Source organism: Haliotis rufescens, unplaced genomic scaffold (genome assembly GCF_023055435.1).
Source record: "Haliotis rufescens isolate VD_foot unplaced genomic scaffold, xgHalRufe1.0.p SCAF_5, whole genome shotgun sequence".
Lineage (NCBI taxonomy): Eukaryota > Metazoa > Mollusca > Gastropoda > Lepetellida > Haliotidae > Haliotis > Haliotis rufescens.
The window spans coordinates 33,799,933-33,825,260 of record NW_025964223.1 but is presented as its reverse complement, the minus strand read 5'-3'; the positions used below and the strand labels follow the sequence as shown (position 1 = coordinate 33,825,260).

Below are 25,328 nucleotides of genomic sequence, written 5' to 3'. Positions count from 1 at the left end.
TACTGTTAAAAGCTCACTCATCAGAAAAGCGTATTTCCAAGGCTACTGTGGCAAGCTCACACAAATCTCCACACCAACATGGGGAAGTTGCAGAGCTCACAAAATTAGAGCTCTTGCCACAAGTCTTGCCACATGGAACTCCATCTCCATAGAACAAATGGTCGTGATCTGCCAATAGAAGTCCGACAATACAATTTCAAACATTTACCTATGGGACATTCAAATGGATCTAGAGTGACTATTTTCTCTGGGACCACTGGAATCAGAGATCGATGGGAAATAAGTAATATAAAGGTTTCTCCTTGGTAGCCATGGGTGTATCATTGTACTGACTTCCGTGCACTGTTGTTAAAGGGAGACTCAGCAAGCTGGAATAATGGTAAATCCTGTTAATATATCACTAGAAATGGGAGGATATATGAAGTCATATAGAAAATGACTACATATCAAAATAGACCTAGCAAGAGGGTCTTGCCTGAATGAGGATTCATGTAAAATTACAGGAAGTATGTCAATAGAACCTTAGAAGCAGCGTAATTGTCTGGAAATACCGTAACCGGAAGTGACGTCATAAGGAATGTGAGAGAAAATGATGTCAGAACCACTATAACATCTGTCTAGCTCTAGGATATAAAACCTCTAGGTTCCCACAAGTAGACATCATGCAGCCTTATTCAAGGAAGCTGAAATACAATGCAGATCACCTCCTGTCACCTCCAATATATATTTCCCATTCAAGTACTGCCAACTATCTGGGGAAACCCTCTGGTGTATTCTGGCAATGATGTAACAGAGGTAGGGTATTCAAAGGAATTGTCAAACAATGGTTATCATTGTGTATAAGTCTAAGAATACTACCTCTATTACATCAGAAATTAGTTCCTCCCACCCCCACAAATAATTGGCATCTAGTGGATGAGGTTATTGGATGAAAGTAGTGATGGTTTCGCAACTATATAGATAGATTGACAGTGAAGAAGATGTCTGTTGAAAATGTAAATAAATTTGTTGTTTGATTGACAGCCAAACGGGAATTTATGGCAATGATATAATAGAGGTAGTATTCTTAGAATTATACACAATGATAACTATTGTTTGATATCTGGTGTCCCCTGCCATGATATTGCTGGAATATTGCTTAAAGCGGAATAAAACCATACTCACTTGCTCACTCAACTGATAAATAGATCACAAATCAAAACTCTTTGTAAATTCAGAATTTCTCTTCATAACCTAAAGGTTAGTTTTATCGAAAAGATCATTTTGATGTATCAGAACTTGATTGTATTTGTTCTAATTGTTTTATGATGCTTTTGAAGAGGAGCATTATTTATGCTTTGTTTGTGAAAAATACTCATCACTTCGTAGTAACATTTGCAATAGAAAAGTAAACAAATCTTAATTAATGTTCTTCAGTTTAAAAATACAATCAATCATGTTGCACTTTTCTTAATGCATATGTTTATAATATAGCATATAACTTTGTGACACTAATTAGATTTCCATACAAACATATCCATGTTTTATTTTACCAGCACATTTATACTTTCCCAGGAAGATATTAAATCTTAAAGGTATTTTATGAAAGCTTTAATGTAATATTATGTTCACAACACTGGAAGCTTGAGATATGTCCTTTACTATTAGTACTTTTGGCCATGTGGCCTTTATACTGAATCAACCTCTGAATCTGAATCTGAGACATCCTGATACAAAATCTGTTTCATGACATAACATGTCCTGTTTCACCATACAGCATATAATTTGACTATCAGTAAGCAGACAACTAATTCACCATGCAATTATCTGGAATACACTTGTGTAAAGCTGAGGTATATTCCAAGAACATTTTGTTTACACTTTCTACATTTTTTGTAAATCCCCCACCTATTGCATGCATAGCTTTTATGGTACAACCATACAATCAAATACTTAGAAGAAACATTCCAGTGACAACACGCCCTACCGAACTCCATTCTGCATTCAAAATATACATATGCTGTATATTATTTTAATGTCATCAATTACTTTTAACCAATTTTTGTGTTCTGTTTTTCTGGGGTTAGCCTCCCTCTTTTTTACATTGGATGACATTTTGTATGTGCATTGCCTACCATAACAGTTCAAAATTTCACAACAGGACACCCACACACACTATGGTTGAATGATATGTAGACAATAACACCAGCTCATGAAATCTGACAACAATACAAGTTATTTGGCTATATTGGAGTGTCAAACATATTTTTTATAATACTATTTATCTAATAGCTAAATTGTAATGTTGTAATGTTTAGTACAAAACTATTGAAAATCGCTGTTTACGCATCAGTGCCCAAGACCAAATTGTTGAAAATGTGAATGGATTGGAAGAGAATAACAAAATAATTAGCTGTAACATACGGCTTCATCAGTATTTCCTTTAGTTTTAAGATCAAAATGAGATGAATTTAGAATGGAAATAAGATTTTAATTTGAAAAAATATTGTTACTAGCTTTTTGTAAATGTCACTATATGACTAGAAAAAGGTAAAGGGGGTTCATACCAATGTCATTATGGCTAAATGTGTTTTAGCCATAATGACATTGGTATGAACCCCCTTTACCTTTGGAGGTCAGCTTCACAGAGAATTTGTACAGACATTGTAACTTGCATCATGAAGGACAAGATTGAGAAATCCTATTGGTGATGTATATAGAGAAGATGTGTAAGGCGACGCTGCAGACCCATGACGACATTATTGGCTGAATAGGACCCCAGCCACACAATCACCAGTCATCAGAGTGTCAATAACTGGATTGTCTGGTCCAGACTCAATTATTAACAGACTGCCGTCATATAGCTGGAATATTGCTGAGTGCTGTGTTAAACAACAAAGAAACAAATCATACTGACCAATTCATAAAGAGGCTAATCCAGAGATCTATAGAAGAAACTACTGCAGACAACCTGCCTGACCATATACTCTAGAACTTTTCAATGTTCGAATCCATGAGAACCATCATGTACCGGTCCACAATTGGTGGATAAAACTGTTAAAATAGAAAATAGTATAGTTTCATGAGATATATAAAAAGTTTGAACTTGTTTCAAGAGTGTATTGTTTTGATTTACGGGGTTATCTTCACTCCATACACATAAAAAATGAAGGAGAAACTTGCAAATTTCCAAAATTTAGAGAGATATTAGTTTCAAGTTATAGTTGTAAGATAGTAATGAACAAATTGGGAACACATTACATCCATGAGTGAAGTGTGACACTAGATGTTATGACCGCCAATGAACTTGAAGTGTGTTGGGTAAGATGGGAAATTTCAAGGTTGATGTTTTTGGTCATTACACCATGATTTTTCAAACATGCAATCACTCGATGAGGCACACTGTGTATGAGTCTCCAATTGCCAATTTGAGTGAGTTTGTCCCACTCCCCTTGCAGCGCCTGGCCAAGTTCAGCCGCCCTCGTCTCCTTATCATGACCAAGACATGGGAATGGGGGAAAGGCGTGGGATAATTGCTGGTCATGGCATTCTATGGATGTTCGTGCCATCCCACACCCAAACTGATCCACTGCCAAATCTGTCATGAGGTCTCAGGTCAATATTGGCTTCACATTCACTTTGACATCCCCAGACATGACCATGCCTATCAGGGAAGTGAAAAGTGAATCGGGACTCATCTGAAAACATGACACATGACCAGTGACTATTACCCCGGTTTCGACGTTTTGTGCACCATTGACGTCTGTTGGCAATATGACATCACAAGGGATAGCACAATACGTGGCCATCAAGCATGGAGCTAAACTGCATGTATACGATTTCTGATTGTCTGACCCATAACTAATACTCAAGTAGCCTGATGAAAGTTCCAACATTTTCACATGGTAGAATATACAAAATGTATCAGTATATCCTCAGTAAAACATTTTTCTAACTCTCCATCATTGTTATCCAGTGATTTTTGCTGCAGGTTGCAGTGTGTCAGGAGAAACCATGGAGGAGCCCTGGGAGCTGACCAGTCTGAGGGAGGAGGAGTTGGAGGAGTTCTGTGTATACATCGTCCATGACCGGCCATGTGAGAGTGTTGTTGGTCCAAACAGAGCTCAAGCATCTCTTCCAAGAAATCTAACACTCAAACCTTCAGCAATTAATCCAAATGTAGGAACATTGTTCTTTCTACCACAAGTGTTTTGGTTTTCGTCAATAGAAAAGGCAGTCTTTGCTTGATGATAATTGTAAGGTTACATATACATATATATATATCTCGAAAGAGTTGGGAAATTAGTTCAGTTCATCTAAGCTAAATAGATAGGCAATAATTAGCTCATGTTATGTATGCTTGAAATTCCACGATATAATGATTTGAAACACAGTTACCAAGACACACTGACCACACTGCAGGAGAAAATGCCCTCGCCTTGAGTTTTCTGGATCAGAATAGGTCCCTTCGTAGAATCCCCAGTTAGTGACAATGACAACTGAGTGTGTTCCACAATGTACTCATCAACAGAAAGACCAAGATGTGACCTAGTTGATTGTGTCCATAAACCTTGGTGACATTTTTTGTAGCTCACAATATTAACCAATGGCATAGTCTGTTTGGTCCACACTCAGCTGTTTTAACATCAACTGTAATATAAATGCTTTTAGCTAATGGTTTGTGTGAGCTAATGTCAAGATCAAGTTGTGAAGTTGGGCTATATCAAAGTTCAACCAATACCCAGTTTTGCCCCAAAATATAATTAACAGTGTTAAACCTTTATATATAACTACACATGGTTAAAACATCTTTAGGTCATTCTAAAGGTTAAGACCGAAAGAAATGTTTGTATAAATGTTAACTCAAAAAGCATATACTGAAAGTTGGTTCATGTCATATTTGCCGTGGGGCCACAATCTTAAAAGGTTTTAAGTGACCTATGTATAAGATCAAGGCCATAACTAAGGTCGTAAATAAAGCTCGGTACAATATGTGAAGCCCATACCTGCTGTAACCTGCCATCATATTGCTGGAATATTGCTAAAGTGGCTTAAAACCATACTCACTCGATCATAAGCAAGCATGTTTGCCATTTTCACTACAATGCTTCTTTCTGCAGACATCTTAAAGTCTTATTTATGTAGTGGTTATTTAATTTGAATACTTATGTATGACAAGTGCAGCAGTAATGACCTACTGTCAGTTTTTTAGCAGATGCTGTTTTTTCAATGTTACTCTGAATTTTATCTGAGGATTATATTTGCTATATTTTCTGGATATCCCTTTAGAATGCTCTTGAAATATTTGTCATTGATATTGAACGTCAAGTCAAGGTATGTTTGCCTGACCAGAAGTAATGTCATTAGACTTTATGTAATGTCATTACAGCTCATTATGTTAGCTGGAAACAAGGTGCCTTAAACTCATTTGAGGTTGTGGTAGGCATGCATTTCATCAAACCAAAGGTAATGTTTTAACACTGGAAATGTGTGTCAGCTTGTTAGGATTTCTGGTAATTCTAGAAATGGCAGTGAGGGGATTGCTTCTGTTTTTGCAAGTACCTGCAAACACTTTTCTTGTTTCTTTATGTTAGTGTGCTATGTTTTTAGCAAAAGGATAACATGCTCATTAATGTATTTCCCTCAAACTTCTAATGTGCACAGACATTCCACTGATGCCTACAGTGCAGTGGCATCACAGTTTGAAGAACATTGCACTGTTACTCCTATTCATTCTTCAGCAACACACAACCTATTGCAAAATGGGAATTAATTCACTTTTTGTTCAATATTTAATGCCACATCTTTAATGATTTGACAGTCTATAAGATGAGGTGAATCTGGATTTAACGTCGCATTCAAGATTATTGCACTTACATAGTGACGTGCATGCATCTGTGTGTGTGTGCGTGTGTGGCTGCTTGTAGTTGTCTGAACTAATGCCGATTTTATAGTACTATCCCCCTGAGCTACCATGCCGCAGTTTAACATGAATGCCTCACTCAGACACTGTATACTACCTCCGAGGTGACCAGTCCTTGTGTTAGCCTAAGTGCCAAGCTGGGTAACAACAAGTACCCAATTGTTATGTCTTTTGGTATGACGTGGCCGGGAATCGTGCCCTGGTCCTTCCACTCTTCAGGCAGATGTTCTGTCCACTAAGCCTTGGAGGCAGTCCGTAGTCTATACCTCCAGATAATAGTAAAAGATTGACTAAAAATATACCTACTGTTTTGTTGTCTTTTGGCAGGGTTGTCAAGAATTCCCTTACAAGGATCTTAATTAAGATAATTGCTTTGACTTCTTTCAGATTTGGCATATGCCAGACAGAACATCTGTCCTCCACGTGATGTTTGATATTGGTGATATTTTTATAGTCAAAGGAAATAAGGGCCAGAGCTAGGCCTAAATTATGGTAGAAACTGCACAGGAGTGTCGTAAGATAAATTCCTGTGTGTGCATACATTATATACATACCCGAAAGAGCATAAATAGACTCAGGATGAAATATGGCCATGACATAATTCTTTCTTGATACATGTAATTCTTACGAACCCTCTACCTCAATTACATCTCTGCCATAAATCCTGTATTTTGGCTTCAGTCACATAGGTGCAATAATCTTGGGCGTGAGGTTAACCCCATTTAACCTCACCTGGCTTCTCTGATGCCCGAACACCATCTATTCACAGACTCAGATTCAGGATGGGGAGTCAATATGGACGATCTCATGGTACAGGGATCCTTGATTGCTGGAGAGAAGAATTTTCATATCAACTGCAGGGAAATGTAGGCCATCTATTATGCCATCCTGGAATGGAAGATACATCTTTCCCAATCGTCCGTCCTCATAGCCACGGACAACACCACAGTAGTGGCCTACATTCAGAAGCAGGGAGGAACCAGATCCAGCTCCCTGATGACGGAGACTACATGATTGTTTGCCTTGGCAGACTTCTTCAATTGCCTGATGGAATCGAGACATATTCTCAGGAAACTGAACATCCTTGCCGATAGCCTTTCTTACCGGGGGAGAATAGTAGCAACAGAATGGACACTACATCCCCAGATCTTTGTTTGGATAACCCCTGGATTTGCCACCTGCCAAAACAACCAACTTCCAGTTTATGTCAGTCCAGTTCCCAACCCAAGAGCTCACCAGATCAATGCACTATCGATGGATTGGATGGGTCTGTGTGCTTACGCATTGCCACCATGGTCGCTCCTAGACAAGGTCATCCACAAGGTGGAAGAGACCGATTGCTGTTAATAATGGTGAATTGTGCGATCTTCGGATCGCTTCACACATGATTCTTCGAAATTAATTAAAACAATATTAAAAGAAATTTTGAATAAAATAGTGAAATAAATTACAAACATAAGTCCAGATATATAGTGAACACTTTTTATAGCCAGACTGTGTAATTACATGATTAAATTGCGTACTTCAGTGTGGATTTGTTGACATGGTATTTCCGGTGTTATGTGCTCACGGTAATGTCTTTGTGTACTATCGGCACTGTTACAGAAACCTTTCAAGCCCATGGCAAAAGCTACCTTACTCCAAAAAGCCAGGAAAACTTCCTTCCTCCTAGCCATGATGACAGCCACAAGAATCTCAGAACTATATGCCTTAGACTATTCTAGTCTGACATCGCTTCCAAACTTCGTAGCCAAGAATCAATCTACCACAATGGGACCGTTGGGCCAGAGGCACTATACCATTCCTGCCTTAGGACCAACAGTTGATCACCCAGACAGGCTCTTATGCCCATCAGAGCTCTCAAGTTCTATCTCGTGGTGCAAACTATCATCCATCAATAGTTTTTCCCCCTTCTATCGAAAAAAAAGGGGCGGGAGGGCAAGGATCCGACACCAGCAGCATCAGATTGATTATTCTGTCTATTAGGTGTAGGATGGATTAGAAGCACCTTGTGTATCAACTGCCTCCAGTAGACATCCAGTGACATCACCACTGGAAGTGAGAACATAACCAGAAGTGATGTCAGCACTGGAAATAACAGAACAAGGTCCATCTTATCAGGAAATTACATCTTTGGGTAAAAATAGACCTTGAGAAGCGTCATTACCTAGGAAAAGGGAAGTGACATCACAACCGGAAGTGATGTCAGCACTGGTATTAATGTCACGAATCCAAAATTAACAAGAAATGACGTCATTAAGCAGAAATAGATTAGAAATGACATCATTATTACAATCAAGATTGGCAAATATAATGGTAATGCTGGTGAAGGTATCACATATTTGACTGATTCTTGACACATTTCTGATTTTCAGGTCCTCGGGGGGAATTTCAGAGGAAATTATCTCAAGTTAGGATTAGAATTAGTAAATAATGGTTTCAAGAAGAGATTACTGTCAATTACACTGGGAGTTACTAGAGGCAGATCCCACCGGGTCCCTCTGTTATATTCTGGCAGAGATGTAATAGAGGTAGAAGTTTCGTAAGAATTATCGAACAATAGTTATCATTGTCTAAGAATAAGACCTCTATTACATCTGAAGTACTCCCACCCACCTCCCCAATTTATTTACCTCTAGTTGTTAGATGTGGGAGGTTGCCGCCATTGCTTACGTCATAGTTTGGGTGGTTATGATGCTACTTGGCAACAACTAGTTCTGTGTGTTACTGACAGTGAATAAGATGTCTGTTGAAAATCTGAAAATTTTAGTTAGTGTGACAAAGTCAAAATACAGGATGTATGGCAGAGATGTAATAGAGGTAATATTCTTAGAATTATTAACAATGGACTATTGTTCGATTTTGAACTTCATAATCTTAAATTGTGTTGTAGGAGCTTGGTGTTTGGAGTGTGGACTATATTCCACGGGGAACAAGATTTGGACCACTTGTTGGACAACTGTTTGAAAAGGAATCAAAAATAAACATCAAGAAGCACTGCAAACATTTGTGGAAGGCAAGTTACATCAATGACAGATCTTAAGAGCAGGCATATTTACATAATTTTATAATAATATGTGTGAGTTTTGTGTAACTCCAAAACAGTCACACAGGGAAACTGTCATGTGAACAGCACATGCTGCACCTGGTATATCCTCTTTCTCGATTTGGTCAGACACCTTCCTGAATTTACCCAAGTCATGAGAATAAAAGCAACAAATGGAGAACTCATTGTACAATTCCAAGTACAATATCATAATATCATAAGCATGTGTTTGTGAATCACCATCAAATAGTGATGATACCAGGGGTTCATGAAAGGTGAGTGTATCCTGCTCACAAAGACATGCATCAAGTTTGGAAATGTCATCTACATGTCTACCTTAATAAATTTTGAAAGTTTGAAAGTTGTGACCTTGATCAAACAACTTTTGAGAAATCTTCTTTAAATACTTGAAAGCATACTCTAATTATACATCAAATGTTGTGAAAGGGAAACACAAAAGGTTGGGGCTGTTGGAATATTTTATGTTAAAATATCTATAAAAAAATATTCTCCATCATAAATTATGTACATGTGTTTCTGTGTGTACATTACATGACTACATTATGTTTATTTTAGTTCCATTTAGTTGTTAAGATATTGTCTACTTCTTCAGTTGCAATTAACAACCACACTCTCCTCTATTGATGGCTACAGATTTCACATTCTGCTCACTTTGATTTTTTCCGGGTTTGCAACATCGCCTTGGACATATTTTTTCCAATTGTTTTAGACAAAAGATAAACTATAACTTGATGTCTAATCTAAACTATTTTAAATATGTCTGAACTAAAACTTTCACATAAAGTCATCAGAATCTTGCTGTCGACGGTATCTGATAAAAGCTTTCATGAATATTTGTGGTATATCCAAAAACATGATCAGCCCTTGCCCCATCACAATTTTTTCTTGAACGCCCCCAAACTCAAAGCATATACCTCCTCTATCATACTTAATTAAGAATAAAGTTTTTGAAACTCACAAATGGGCTTGCCCTGGGCGACTTAGTGTAAGGCTCTGTCTGTACATATGTACATACCAAAGATGTTTTAGTAGGTGATCTCCAGAACCTTTGCGCTGATTATCAAAGTTGGTGCCAGTGTGTTATAGGTATGTCAGCAACCTCCAGTTGTTAATGGTGATTTTGACCTCATTACGGGATCGGGGACATGGGTGGCCCAGTCGTCTAAGGCGCCACGATTCGTTGTGCAGAGTTGCGTCCCTTGAGCACGACAGAAACCTATGATTGTAGGTTTGAATTCCGGTTCGCCTCGATTATGTTTCTAGGTTTGTCCGCACCATAGGCCGTGCTTGTGGGTTTCACTGAAGTGGTCTGAGAACTACATCACTTCAGGCTTTCCTCCCACATTAAGCTGACAGGCTGCGTTATAACTGGAATACTCTTAAAAGCGGATCACTCATTACAGGATCAGGGAAGCATTTGGCCAATTTTCTTTTTGCTTGCAAGATATCTCCAGACCACCGACATCAGCATCTGTAAACATCTCAGAAACCACTGGACCAATGGGGCTGAAATGTCACATGCTTCTTCCCACCAATGAATGACACCTGAATCTGTTCAATAAGTTTCGACCACCTCCATGGTCTAGTGGTAGAGTTGTCTGCCAGGAGAGCGGAAGGTCGGGGGGGTTTTATCCCTGGAGGTGTCATACCAAAAGACATTAAAATATGGTACTTGTTGTTACCCTGCCTGGGACATTTGGTATATATGTAGTTAAAAGTGGGGCTCAACTACCAGTTGTATACCTTATCTTAAGCATGACTTTGCCTTTTCTCCACATCAAAATTGCTATCCATAAGTGCATATCCATATGCTCCGATAATATTTCTGCGTGTTGTTTGTTGTCCTTGAGACCAGCACACACAGATAACCCCTACACACCCCAACTCCAATTGATAGGTGATGTTGTCTTCAATATTGTTTTTGTGGCCTGGGGCTAACACCCATGGTGCATGTGCTCCGCATTCGTGCTTATTTGGACTGTATCCTACTTTTATCAACATGGTTTTGTGTTACATTTATTATATTCTTATGATTTCACTTTGTGGCCTTAAATGGCTCAATTCTATGTTTTTTGCTATGTTTTGAAGAGCAATTTAGGATTCATATCAGCACTATTACAGTGATAGCTGGGGTTACCTCCCTTCTACCAAACATGGCCAACTGCCAGAAGCCCACACTCACGATGCCATGCTACCTAAAGGAAAGGTTTATTTAGAAGTTCATTCTTGTTATTTATTCATACCTAACTAACAGATGGGTGTGTACACCGGTACCGGGCTTCTCTTAACACATTGACTCTAGCCAGTTATTGTGTCAACCTCCTCCGCCTCTCACTCCCTCTCCAATTGGTTTGTCGGTTGATGGGTTCTGAGCTTTTGTAGCTAACTTTCCTGGATGGAAACAGAGAAATGATTTTTAAAATGACTACTTTATCTGCTTAAATGCCTGAACTCAGGACGCCAGTTTCTTCGGTCCTTGTGGTTGAACCACCTGATTTTACAACCTCTGACCTTGACTGCTGGCTCAATAAACATGTGTGTCCATGTTTCTCCCACATGTCACTATTTCTCTACCATCTGATAGAATGGATCGCAAGGTTCATCTCCATCTAGTGATCACTTCACAAAGAAGCATCCGGTTGATCATTCAGACACTGGAATGTCTGAACATTGACAGCTCAAGGCATAACTTCTTTTTTATATTTCTCCAGTGTCAAATTCGCCAGCTTTCACTGTGGATGCAGTGCCCATAAATTGTCAGAGGATAGCATCAGCACTCTTTCGAATGGCCGTTGGGGCAGTTGACGGTGGAAGATCAAGTTGGTCCTGACATGGAAGAGCTCCTCCTTTGTCCTATCCATGCTTTGGTTTATTTTGACAGGACGCAGACTTTCTGGATTGGCAGGCATCGCCTTTTCCTTCCGTGTCAGTCGCAGTCATCAAGGGATATTACCAAGAATAACATTGCCTCTTGTTTGAAAGAGACCGTTTCCTTGGCTTAGCAACTGACTCCAGATTTGTCAGATTGTTTCACTTACATGCTAGGGATTCATTCATCATTAAGCAATGACTCTCTCTGATGACAATAGGAGGGATGTATTTTGACGTTCAGGAAACAAATTAATCAAACAATGAGGAAGAATTTGAAGATTGGTAAATCCTTATTTATTAAATGTTATTTTATAGTTGTTCTATCAATGAGGTTGTCAGGTACCCACTGAACCAACCTTCTCTATGTGGGATTAAAACATTTAATATTGAAAATATTCATTACATTAAGAACTATTGAATGTATACTACCTTAAACCCGATGGTGTATCTATACGTAGGCCCTCCCTGTCCACCCCATTTTGATTGTGTATGGATAGTTGGGGTTGGATTCCACATGGGAATCAAACAATAATGATGGGAGGTAACTCTGTGTACTGGTCTCAAAGATAAAACAACATGCAGAAGGGGATTACAGTTTTTATTACAGGAGCATATTGATATGCACTTGTGGACATCACTTTTGAGTACAATGAGACATGAATTTTGAGAACAATGAGCTAAACCATTGAAAGTTGTGTTTGGAGTGGTATAAATTGAATAATTTCCTTAAGTTTAAACATCATTTCAAAATGTTCCCATCCTTGCAATATGTTAAATTTTGATGATTATTTGACCTTTGTACTTTGAACCATGCATCTCCTCAAGAAGCCACATGACTAATAAAGCTGAAAGTTCCACAATGATAACACCTGAACTTGTTCCATAGGTTTGATTCCAAAAGATATTTATGTCCATTAATCATTCACATTTGTAAGAGATGTAATAAATTTGGTAGATGTGTTTGTTAGTAGTGGGGGCTCAAAATGTATGTTACATTAGTTTTACAATATTTATATTTTAGAACTTGTTTTGACCATGCTCTTAAGTTCTCTATAAATGCCTGTGTGGTTCAGTAAGCATCATGTCTTCTGAAATTGTCAGATTAAGGGAACATACGTGTTTCTTCCTTTGATGATGTCATATTTTGTTTATATCTATAGAATTATTAACTGTTTACTTCTCATTCACGTGAGCTACAGTGCCATGGCACTATTTTCTGTTTGTTTGCGAAATATCACAATAAACAATAGATTATATTCATGTGAGATAGAAAGGTCATTTAGGAGAGTCTGCAGGCCCCACTTAATTACTGTGAAAACATAGACCATATTTTCAAGATGACAGATAGCATTTGAATGATTTGGATTTTGCATAATTGCTTCAATGATGACATCCTCATCTGGTTGACATTATCACAATAAAATTTGTTCACATTTGTTCGTGCTTTTTCCTAATGTACCCCCAGATCAAATTATAGAAATTGGGTAACATAGGCAAATGATAATCTGTTGACAATCACTCTAAAAATTTATTTGCTCTACAAGACAAAAGCATTTAGAGATAACTGGACCTTGTTGTTCATACCTGATGATTATTTTGGCCTTGATGTTTGAATGGTCAGTTAAGATAAACAGTAGTACCAGACATTCCAGATCCAATTTATGTTTTTCAGTGTGCTGAGACTTTAATTATTCCATAAATTTCCATCACAAATCAGGTTCGATCAAAATGTCATTTTCATAAAAACGATCAGTAGAGTAGTAGTACAGATGAAATATGATCCATACTCAATAGACATCATTATTGTGTCCTGTTTGAAGTGGGGGACAATGAAATAATTGTTTCTTTCCCTGTTAAGAAATTCGGGGATATGATTTGGCCTTGAGATTTTCACTAATTTCATGGACATAAGGATTTTTCGGTGAACCGAAGGACATTTGTTTTATTTTGGTATTCAGGAATGCAACAAGGCCAATTGTAGGTGTAAGCAAAATGCTAGGGTGTTTGGGGGCAAGATATTTGTAAAAATGAGATGCTCTTAAAACCTATTTCTTGCATTTTGGGACCGTTAATGTCAGATTTTATTTGTAACAAATATTTGCAATTTATTTATTATAAGTTTTTATTAGTAACATATACATGTATATAGATCTATGTGTTTTACCAACACATTTTTTTACTTTCATTCAAGAAACATCTATGATGACAAATGAAATTTGAACATTAAAACAAATTGATAATATTACTTTTATGTGTTTTTACATGTTCATTGGTAGTATGCGATGGTTATTTATTTTTTCATATTTTAACACAAGCTATCATTGTAATAAAAATAATTGTGAGAGCGTGGTTTGCTTTTGCCACAAAGTACAAATATTTTGTGACGCACTTACTTTAAAGGGCTCTCTGCTAGCCTGAGTGAAATACCAGTAAGTATAGTTATAAACTTTCTGGTATTTCTTCAAATTATTTCATAAAGGTTTCGTTTGTTCATTATTGATATCTCAATTCATGATGAACACAAAATACAACAAATGGTTTTTTTGTATTTTTTAATTCAACTTTGAAATGAACATTGAACACACCTTTTAACCTTTATCACAACAATGAAATACACAATAAATATAAACTCATCGGCAGAATTGCAAAATCTTGATGTTTGTTTGTATTAACGTTTGTGACAAACCAGTTATAATTAAAAAGATTAGGGCAAAAGGTTCTAGTAGACAACTAATAAGCTTTTGGTTTGTCAAAAAACGCAATGGGATGTCCTGATGATTTATAATCACCTTTGAATCCTCGTTGACGGTCTATTTTAACAATGTGCATCGTGTCAACAAAGGGACATCACTCTCACAACTTGATAAACCATCTACAACTAAAATATCAAGTGTGTCAAGATTCCGATTTTAAGGTAGACAATAAATATCATGAATACACAATGCTATTTAGAAAGTGGTCAAATGTAACAAATGTTCTATTTGGGATAACACTTTCTTAGTAAAGTGCAGATTCTCGTACTTTTTTGGGTTTTTAAAAATAAATTGCGCTTTGCTTTAGGTGTAGGTATGCTTTTCTGCCACAATGGTAGTCTTGCCCCTGGTATTACATCATCAAACCTTCATAAAATGTTTGATGTATAGGATAAAACACGTCCGAGGGTTGTTATGATATTTAAAACCCGCACCCCGTGGATTTTCCGAGGGAAAGGCTTAAACAACCTGAGAGGAAGTATTTTATCTTACTTATAAACCGATTTTGAACCTTAAAACAACATTTATCAACATTTTTATGTTTCGAACATACTTTCCATGAACCTTAGGAAACGGGCGTAAAATATCTGTTGCTGGCGTACGGATCTTGAAAAGGACATGCTAAAAAGCAGTGTGGCTTATCAACACCTTTGTAGCTTTGTGGTACACTCACTGGGCTACAGATATGAAGGTTGTGAGTTCGATCCTCAGGAATATAAAAAAAACATTTGTTATTTAATTTTACATTTCATTACATGTTACAATCTGAACAGAAGTTATATTAATAAAATACCCAGGACATTATATAAAATCCCTGGGATATTATAACACATTATATAGCAAATATGACTTGAATATCCTATAAAATCCCAGGGATATTATATAAAATCCCAGGGCCATTACAACGTCCCTGTTTATAAGATTTAACCCGACTGGAGAACAATAGGATGACGTCACCGGAGGTTTATAACTCATTACAATTTTACACTTTAAAAGGAATTGTATAATGTCAAACAAATGATATTATCTACTATGATGAGTTTAAATTAGTATGTCATGTTATGAGTATCCAGTGATAATACATACATTAATATATGTGCAGTCACCTTGTGAGATCAGTATGTGTTACTTCTTCCACAGGTTTTTCAGCATAATGAGGTGAAACAGTTTGTGGTGACATCAGATCCTGTGTTTAGCAACTGGATGCACTATGTCCAGCAAACAGTGGCTGAGACAGCTGGACAGCACAACTCTTTGGCTTGCCAACTGGACAGTAACATTTACTTCTACACTGTCAAATCAATCCCAGCCAACTCAGAAATTGTTGTCACCTACAGTCGTGAGTATGCAGAGAGGATAACTACACCACCAGTTAAAGATGACGTCATGTTGTCATGGAGTAAGTGAGCTTATTATTTTACTGTTTGATGGGACCAACCATTTGACATTCTGAATGGTCACTCTTGATCAGGTCATTTAAGTGGTATCATATGAATATATGATACTACTTAAAGTATGACGCATATTCTAAAACATATTTTATAGGGATACTAACACGAAAAAAAGAAGAAATTCTTCCACTTCCACAGTGTTAGCGAGGTAGGATCCTGCTGAAATTTGTTCAGTAAACTTTCCTTGCTACAAAGCATTTATACAACAAAAATAGATAGAAAAGGTTATTACACTTCCAAAGACAGAATTGTCATGTTGTCAGGATGCAGAATGTTGTTTTTGTGGTTTCTGTGGCAAACATTCAGGTCAGTCAAAGTCAGTTAAAATATCAGACAGCTTTAAAAAACTGTAAAATTCTTCTTTCAAACTCCTACAAGTTATTTAGAGGATTGCTTTCATGTAAGATATTACATTCTGATGCAATATCCTTGTGTGTAAAAGTATGTATTAGAAAATAGATATATTGATAAACATACTTATTTGACTGACATTGTTAATAGAAAATATAGAATATTTGACAAGTCTAATCTAAGGGGTTACTGATAAGTAAATAATGTATGAATGGTTTACTTACTTGGAAACTTGAAACCTGTAACAAATTTATTTAGTAATCATAAACTTGATCATGTACCCAAGTTTATCACTTAAAAGCTCAAAAGGTAATTTTTGGTTTTCTTAGAGTGAACTTTTTTGAATTTATTAATTAAGTAAGCTTTTTTTTGAGTGGAAGAAGAGACCAATAACATATTTCTCATACCGAAAATCCTAGCCCCACCCACCCCAAAGAATGTTAAATGATTGGTCCTTTACCAAGCCAAACTTTGGACAGAATTAGATGTTATTAATTGGGGCGAATATTGCCCTGCTGCAGGCATCATGTTTAGATAAGATGTTGATATATAGTTCACAATACATTGTATTGTAATACAGTGTTGATTAAGTGATCCCCATCATTTACACCAGTGGTGTTTATATAACTTCATGCACCTTGTCCAACATAATATGTATCCCCTTTGGTGTCTGAATGACACATCAAAGGTTGATGCATTCAGGCTACTTAAGAATAAAATATTATTAATATTTTTGTATTTACAGAGGTTTAAAAGTAAAAATTTGTGTGCATACGGTGTAAATTAGCAAAACAGTTGTTTTTTACTTTTATATCTCAATAAGCGCAAAAAAACATATTGAAGTCAATTCTTATAAATAAAGACGTCAACAATAATAAATTCACAGACTGCCTGTTTCATCATTAATACAAAAAATAATGTAAACAAGAATATAAAATCAGTGACAATGTTCAGTCCAATAATGCAACACAAGCCGTGACCATTCTATGAGTTTATGGGCATGGCCTTATTTGTTTATGAAAAGAATTGTCTTAAGATTTGTGCAGAATTGAACCTGTATTTGAAGTTGAAACTATTAGCTGTGAATATGGTGCATATAGATATTAATGTCATTTAACTTTTAACTGTCTGTTCTCAGTCTAGCTGGTCATGCTTCTTGTCTAAATAGTTATATTTTTATCCCTGTAGGATATTAGTACATTTTTGTACATTAGTACAAGTTTTGCTTTTCCATCATGATTCTTTTCAAGAAGTGATAAACCATAAGCCTTTCAATATTTCATCATGAAACTTTACATCGGTATCAGGCATGCATTGAACTGGTGAAGTTTGCTATTCAGGATATTCAATTTTTTTGTTTATTTTGTGTTTCTGTTTTATAACTCATTAACCATTCAATAATTATTCAAAAAGCATTGTTTACAAATGTGGCATGCCTTGAATTGGTGCCTTCTGCCATTCAGGAATTTTAGATGTTTATTTTTGTGTTTCCAGGGCAACATTTTGGACTCAGGTTCAAACGATGATAGGAATCATGTCAGGTGTAACCCATAAACTGTTTTTTATTTCTTTGTATACAAACACACATCAGGCATAATCAGGACATAATTTTTAATGATGATAGGGTTCATTTCCATAGTGTAGGTTACAATATTTCTGTATGAAACTATGTATGACCATCAGGCATGCAATGACAAGTGAGGAGTTTCAAGTGGTATGTTTGTATTGAGGGCAGACTTAAGTTGAACATATTTAATCCCTTAATAGTACATTGGCAATATGCTTTCACAACATTATGATGATTCTTAAATGGAAATAGATAACATATAAAGTTTTATAAATTGACAGTTCAATTACAGGTTTTGAACACTTATTTAATCTATGCATGTTCATGTAAGTGTAAAGTTTCAAATTTTAAAAATGTACAGGTTTTGTACAGGTGAGTTTCAGGTGCATCTTTTTTCAGAAGGTTGAATATTTCAATTCAGGGATTACTGATGACTGGCAATAATCCTCATATTTTTCATCTTGATATTCCTACAATATGCTTTAACTGTTATTTTCAATGTAATACTTAAATCATTTCAATATGAAGCAAATGAAATCATATCAGATATATTATTAAACATTATTTAAACAATCCACACTTAAGCAAATAAAGTATGTGTTATCAGTATGAGTACACATCCCTATTATAATTTCATGAGGTGCTTCAGATTTGGTCTACATAATTTGGCGTAGAAAATGCCATGTTAATGATGACAAGCATACACTGGCTGTCAAGAGTATATGGAGGCTTTCCAGGTTAAGAAAGTTATGTTTTAAATAAATTGTCCTATTGTGAAGTCGCAATTATAGTCTGAAAATTAAACAGCAATGTCTCTGATAATGCTGATAAAGTAAAAAGTACCTCCAGTTGTTAGATACTCAAGTGGTGAATATATAGCTATGATTTTATATCAGTTGATTGAATACTAAGGACATCCTTGCACATAGGTCAGAGCTGAACATATTATCAACATTAATAAAAGAGTTATTTAGGAGATAAACATACTGTGTTTTCAGTGTAGTGCTACGTTACCTGTAGATTTAACCGTGCAAAATTGAATTTGGAACCGAACACACTCAGTGTTTTGAGTGGTTTATCGATCTGAATTACAGAATCACCAAAAAAAATATGCCACTGTGTATACCCAAGCAGTTTGTTTACACTGTAATACTTCACTCGAACATATGACAGGCATTGAAAGCATATATATGAGCACAGCCACTTGGTAAGCTAACATGAGGTGGGCATCCCTAAAGAAAACAAAGCAAGCTTTGCAAGACTTTCACGCTACATCACACGTCACCATTATGACGTCATATCAATCATTGTGACGCAAAAGATATGACGTCACAGTCGTTTATAGAAAAGCGCCAAAATTCCAAGCTCTCTGTTGTCTCCAAAACGTAAATACATTCCCTTTGTAGATTATATTGTGTTTTCTGCACGAAATGTATTGCCACACATCCTTTGAATATTGTAGTAATTGCATCTGTGCATTTTGTAACCTGTAATTGTAGATATAATTATTTAAATATGCCTACCGACAATGACTGAAAAAAGTACTATTCTATGAAAATTAGCTTCCGCTGTGATGCGGCCGTCAAACCAGCTGTTTCAATCAGAGTGGGTTTATTGTGATTTAATAGCCTCTGATTGACCAATCAGAATCGAGTAAATTCCAAATTCATGGTAGAATACCCAATCAGTAGGACAGGAAATAAGAAAGTTTGATATCATCTGGCCCTTGCAGTAATCACATTTGTACATCTCTTCAATAAAAAGTGGAATAATAAAAATAGTAGTAACAATAAGAACAATTACATTAAAGTTTCTGCCTTTGGCATGAAACCCTAGTAACCTTAACAAAATGCAATCGTGTTTCACAGCCTTCAGCTTAAAACCCTTTACATAGCTGCAAGTAAAAATGTCTCCAAACCAAAATACATTTATTTAATCGAACATCCAGCTTGACATACATAGAGATTACAACACGAGTGCCTGTCAGATACCATTTATCTTACAACAAGTTGTTTCAAAACATATCTAACGAGCGAGTGATATGTTTTGAAACAACTCGTAAGTTAAATGGTATCTGACAGGCACGAGTGCAATAATCTGTTTCTTACACACCCTAAAATCACACCTTTTTAGCATTGGATCGATGCATTTTGTCTATTCTCATGATCGCAGTGGCGCATTAATACATAACACAACGGTCATGAGTGACGTCATCCAACGTACTGCTTACTATTCACAAATAATGTGACCCTACACCTAAACCTAAAAACATTTCCACCATCTGTTGATTACAAAGGCGATGATGATAGTGCAAACTATAGATAAGATCGAAGAACCCGCATGATGCCGAGTTAAAAATATTTACCTCAAAGAAATTACCAAATATGTTCAACAATGTTTACTACCGTATGACATCACTGCCGGTGACCGACTTCTACAAAATGGTGTGTTCACTGACAACAGTATGCAGGATTTTTAGAGGAGGATTTTCGTTGATTGAGAGATGGTATATTCATAAATGTGTCATGTAAGTAATAAGAAACAATCAGACAATCTGCGTAGTGTTATTTGTTTTTATGTTTTCCAACGTAACCAAGAGAATTTGTCAGAAATGCAGATAACTAGGTCTACTGTCATTGTTGTGCGTGACTTTGCGTCAGTCATGGCGTTGCACAGGACGGAAACTTTTACGATTTCTGTCAAATTTCCCTGATCATTGTAATGTATATAATTTTAATGCCATAATTTGTGCTACGATACTCTTCCCACGAATATTCTCAAACGCGTCAGCCAATGTATGCAACAATTATAAAAATTGATCTCTCAAAATGGGAGAGTGTAAAATCTGAATTTTGCTTTGTTTACATTTCAACAAGTACCGTTTCCTGAGCACACCTAATTTATTTTCACACCTAATTTATTTCGCTTGATGTCATCTCGATAGTTTGTATTGGTGACAAAGACCATTTGTCATTTGATTCTAAAATGTATGAGGAATTCAGGGATGCATGTATCGCAGCTGAGTTTGAAATGTACATGATCTAGTAGGAGTCTCATAACCTGCATACGTGAAACATTATTTTTGTAAACACTATCCATTATGGCGGAATTTGCACTTCGGCGTTCGTGTATTTTCCAAAACATTCTAAACGATTCCAGGTTCCTCGGTGACATTTCAGAATAATCATTGGTGTTTTGGTGAAAAACAGATTCCCGTGATCACTAATATGCTATTTTTGAAACTAAATATCCGATATTTAGATTTCTAAACACACTGTAATTTTGCTTCCACCTTGGATGATATCACAGAAGAGGGAGTTTCCAACAGAAATCAAAACTTTTAGTGTGCATGATGTATTTCAAATTTTAGTCTACTTCGAAGTGAGGGTTGAAGAGGAGAGGCATATATATACTCATCAACAAAAGTTCCTGTGACACCAATATTTAAGTGTATTTTTCAAACAAGTAAAGTTTGGTTTTCAATATTGTAGTACATGTATGGAATAAAGTCACAAAAATGCAACTGCTACAGAAAAGCATGCATTCAATCCAAAAGTTGACTTTTATGCAAGCCCCATGCATTTCACTACCCAAAAATGGGTATAAAAACATGTGCGTTAACGGAATTCCATATGAATTGTTTAGCATCGTGCTGACAACAACCAACAAAACAACAAAATTACGCAATTATTCAACATTACGAAATGCCACGCCTGTCCGAAAATGAGCGTCTGTGAGCCATTGGTTTGGTTGAGGCAGGATTGAGTCAACGTGATGTTGCAAGACAATTTAACTTCCACAGAAACATCATTTGGTGTTTATGGCAACGTTGGCAACAGACGAATGTAGTCAGAGACCATCCTTGGAGTGGCAGGCCACCCGTAGCCAATAATCGACAGGACAACTGGATTCGAACAACACACCTACAAAACGATTCCAGTCAGCAACAGTGACTGCAAGAAGCATCCCAGGCCTTCAAAGAATATCTTCACAAACAGTACGTCGTCGCCTCAGATGTGCAGGGATTGTCACCAGAAAACCCGCCAGACAGCCCATTTTGACAAGAAACCACAATCAAGCACGTCTACAGTGGTGCAGACAGTGTCTACGCTGGACGGCCTTGCAGTGGGGACAAGTTCTATTCACTGACAAGTCTCGTTTTCACCTCAGCCACAGTGATGGACGGATTGGAGTTTACCGACGTCGAGGTGAACGTTACGTCAATCATTGTGTCATGGAAGAAGATCGGTTCATGGCAGCGTTATGGTATGGGGTGGGATTACAACAAACAGAGGACCCGTTTGATAGTGGTAGAGGGAAATCTCAATGGACAGCGCTACCGCGACGAGATCATCGGCCCTGTTGTTCTACCGTTTTTGCGTCATGTTGTTTATGAAATCACGCATTTTCTGAAGTCAGTATGGCAAATTAAACCATTTGAACATTTACAGGAGTCTTTTATGTGTTGCAAACTGAAATTGTTTCAGATTTGGTAAAAAACATAACTTTGCATTAAATCTTATTCAATGTCACAGGGACTTTTGTTGTTGAGTATATATCGTCGGATCATATGATTTCTGACATCAAACATTTTCATATGGCTATGTTTATCGCAAATTACTCCCGCTATAACGAGGGTTGTGGTGTCAACAGACATTGTAAATACTCAGATCACGGCTTGATTTTTAGATAAAGCTGTCTTTGATCAGTGAATAAGATGTTTAACAGTTCTTGTCATTAGCGAATGTTTCTTAAGCGTCTGAAAACCCATAAAACAGGTGTGTAAGAAATATTCTTGCAGATCCATTCGTATGGGTCTCACTTTTGGTTATACAGACAAGAAAAACACTGAAGCTGAATCAACACAGCTTCAATTCATTCACCACGAAGTCATTGATACTTCAGGTCTTGCTAAGTTACTTAAACAATCAGAAAACAGTAGAACTTTAAACCAGAAAACTCATGTTTACTGCTTGAAACCTGGACTGACATAAGCTGATAAAAAGGACGATTAACTACTCTGATAATACAAATGTTTAAAAATCAGTGGAGCTACTGACTTCTTTTTTTTCCATAAAGAGGCCCTGAGAACTTCTGTAGGTGACCTGTCAAATGTATATCTCCTGTTAAGTATTCAGTTTCAAATAAAGTTATTGGTGTGTGTTAAGTGCAGTTGTACCCAAATATGTCACTTCTGGATACAGAAAAAAACCATAGAAACATCAATCTAAAAATTCCCATGGCTGTAACTTGCTGCATTAAAGCTATTTAAAACAAAAAGTCATGTGGTCCAAGCTTACTTAACAACAAAGTTTTGATTGAAACACGCCATTCAAAGTAACCTGCCTTGTCAAAGTTGACAAGGCAAGAGAAATAAGAAAGGCATATGTTGGGTTCAAGGTCATAGGTGTGGCAGGACTTGTGTGTTGCCCTAAGGTATTATTATAATGACTTATATTTGGCAACTTGAGTTACCAGCAAGCAGCAGCAGCAGCAGCAGCAGCAATGGGCAACTATGTTGCCAGCAGCAAAATACTAAGTTTCTGCTGAAAAGCAGACATGAATTAAGTTAAGCCTAAAGGTTCCCATCCGCTGAGAAGCAGAGGGACTGAACAGATTCCCGCTGAAGAGCAGGGTCCTGATAATTTTGATGATTACTTGGTGATTAAGTAAGTATTTACATTTGTAGCCCACAAGAACCACGCCAACAGCACGCATGTGCTAAGCCCACACCGAAGACCATGAACCATGAGGGACCCCCCTAACTAGCCACAGACGAAAGAATTAAGTGTTACTTACTTCTTATTTTTCATTACTTACTACCTACATTTGGCATAAGGCTTCACCGATTGCGCTTGTGAAAATTTGGAGTCCTTTGACTGATAGATGGACTCCAACCCAGACATACAGGAAACTATCACCAGCGCAAATCTTGGGATGCATTCCCCCAAGCTCCCTGACACGGTTGCCCAACCGTCTGTTGACCTTTTTCCTAGCAATTTCCACTGCATCGTAGCAGTTGGCTCCATGCCAATGCCTCCTTGGCAGCGTTTGTATTGATATACTTAGCTTTTAAAAGAATGTTGTGCCTGAGGCATAGCAAAACCAGTTGTCTGACCAGAGACATAGTTCTTGGAACCTTACAGGACTGCTTGTTGATGATGTGAACTATTGCCTGGTTATCACAATAGAAAAGTACCCTCTTTTTCACGAGTGACTTACCCCAGAGTCTGACAGACAGTACAATTGGAAATAACTCTAACAAAATAAAGTCCTTGGTCATGAGCGTGTCAATCCATTGTCATGGCCAATGACCACTCGCCAAGTGACCCTGGAAATAAGCCCCAAAACCTGCACTGCCTGCTGCGTCGGTGAAAAGCTGCAATGTACTATTGTCATCCCACTGAGCTTGCTGAAAGATTGAGACGCCATTATAATAGGTAAGAAACTCTAGCCAGATAGACAGATCTTCTTTCAACCCCTTTGTGAGACGTATGCGATGGAATGTAGATTGGACTCTGCACATTTGATCTATCAACCTGCGACAGAAAGCCCGACCCATGGGCATTGCCCTGCAAATAAAGTTAAGTTTTCCCACCAGTGACTGTAGATCCCGTTTAGTTACCTTTTTAGAACCTCCAGTTAACATACCTTTGATCTGGTGGCTCACCTCCGCCATCTTGTTGAATGGTACCCTAACCTGCATTGCCACTGTGTCAATTTGCAACCCCCAAAACGTGATGTCAGTAGTAGGATGAACTGTCTTCTCTGGAGCTACGGGCACCCCAAAGAATTCAAGCATTTGCAAGCTTATATGTAGGTTATCACTGCAATCCTGTGTACCTGCTTGGCCTCCAGTTAAGAAATCATCTAAGTAGTGCATAATCTGCTGGTTTGGAAAGTGCTGCTGTATACACCACTGCATAAAGTACTGAAAGTTTCAAATATCAAACATGAAATTGAACAACCAAACGGCAAACATTTATCGACATAAAAGCGACCTTGGAAGGCGATTCCCAGGAGTTCAAAATCTGCTGGGTGAACTGGAATAATACGAAATGCTGATTTAACATCAAATTTGGAAAGCAAAGCTCCTGGGCCCAACTCCTGTGCCATCCTAACTGCTACATCAAAACGGGCGTACGTGACTGAGCAATTCTGTGGCGAAATGTTGTCATTAATAGGCTGCCCCTGTGGGTATGAAAGGTGATGTATTAGCCTGAAGCTATCAGGTGACTTACCCTCAGCAGATGGAGTTACCAACTCCTGCTTTTTAGGGACGAGGCTAATTGGTGACACCTGTATGTTCTGGAACGGAGGGCGAATGAAAGGCCCGGCCATTCTACCCAAGTCTAACTCCTTATCC

At 37.3% G+C, this 25,328-nt stretch overlaps 1 protein-coding gene across 3 annotated transcripts in view; it reads left to right on the top strand.

Moving 5' to 3' along the window:
* The window catches only part of LOC124115937 (PR domain zinc finger protein 1-like), an 87,866-nt gene that overhangs the window by 52,181 nt on the left and 10,357 nt on the right, over positions 1 to 25,328 (top strand). For all 3 annotated transcript variants that reach the window (XM_048384163.1, XM_048384164.1, XM_048384165.1), the window contains exons 2-4: positions 3,971 to 4,158; positions 8,796 to 8,918; positions 15,734 to 15,992. In XM_048384163.1, the coding sequence (XP_048240120.1) occupies positions 3,971 to 4,158; positions 8,796 to 8,918; positions 15,734 to 15,992 (570 nt within the window). The remainder of the gene's footprint in view (positions 1 to 3,970; positions 4,159 to 8,795; positions 8,919 to 15,733; positions 15,993 to 25,328) is intronic.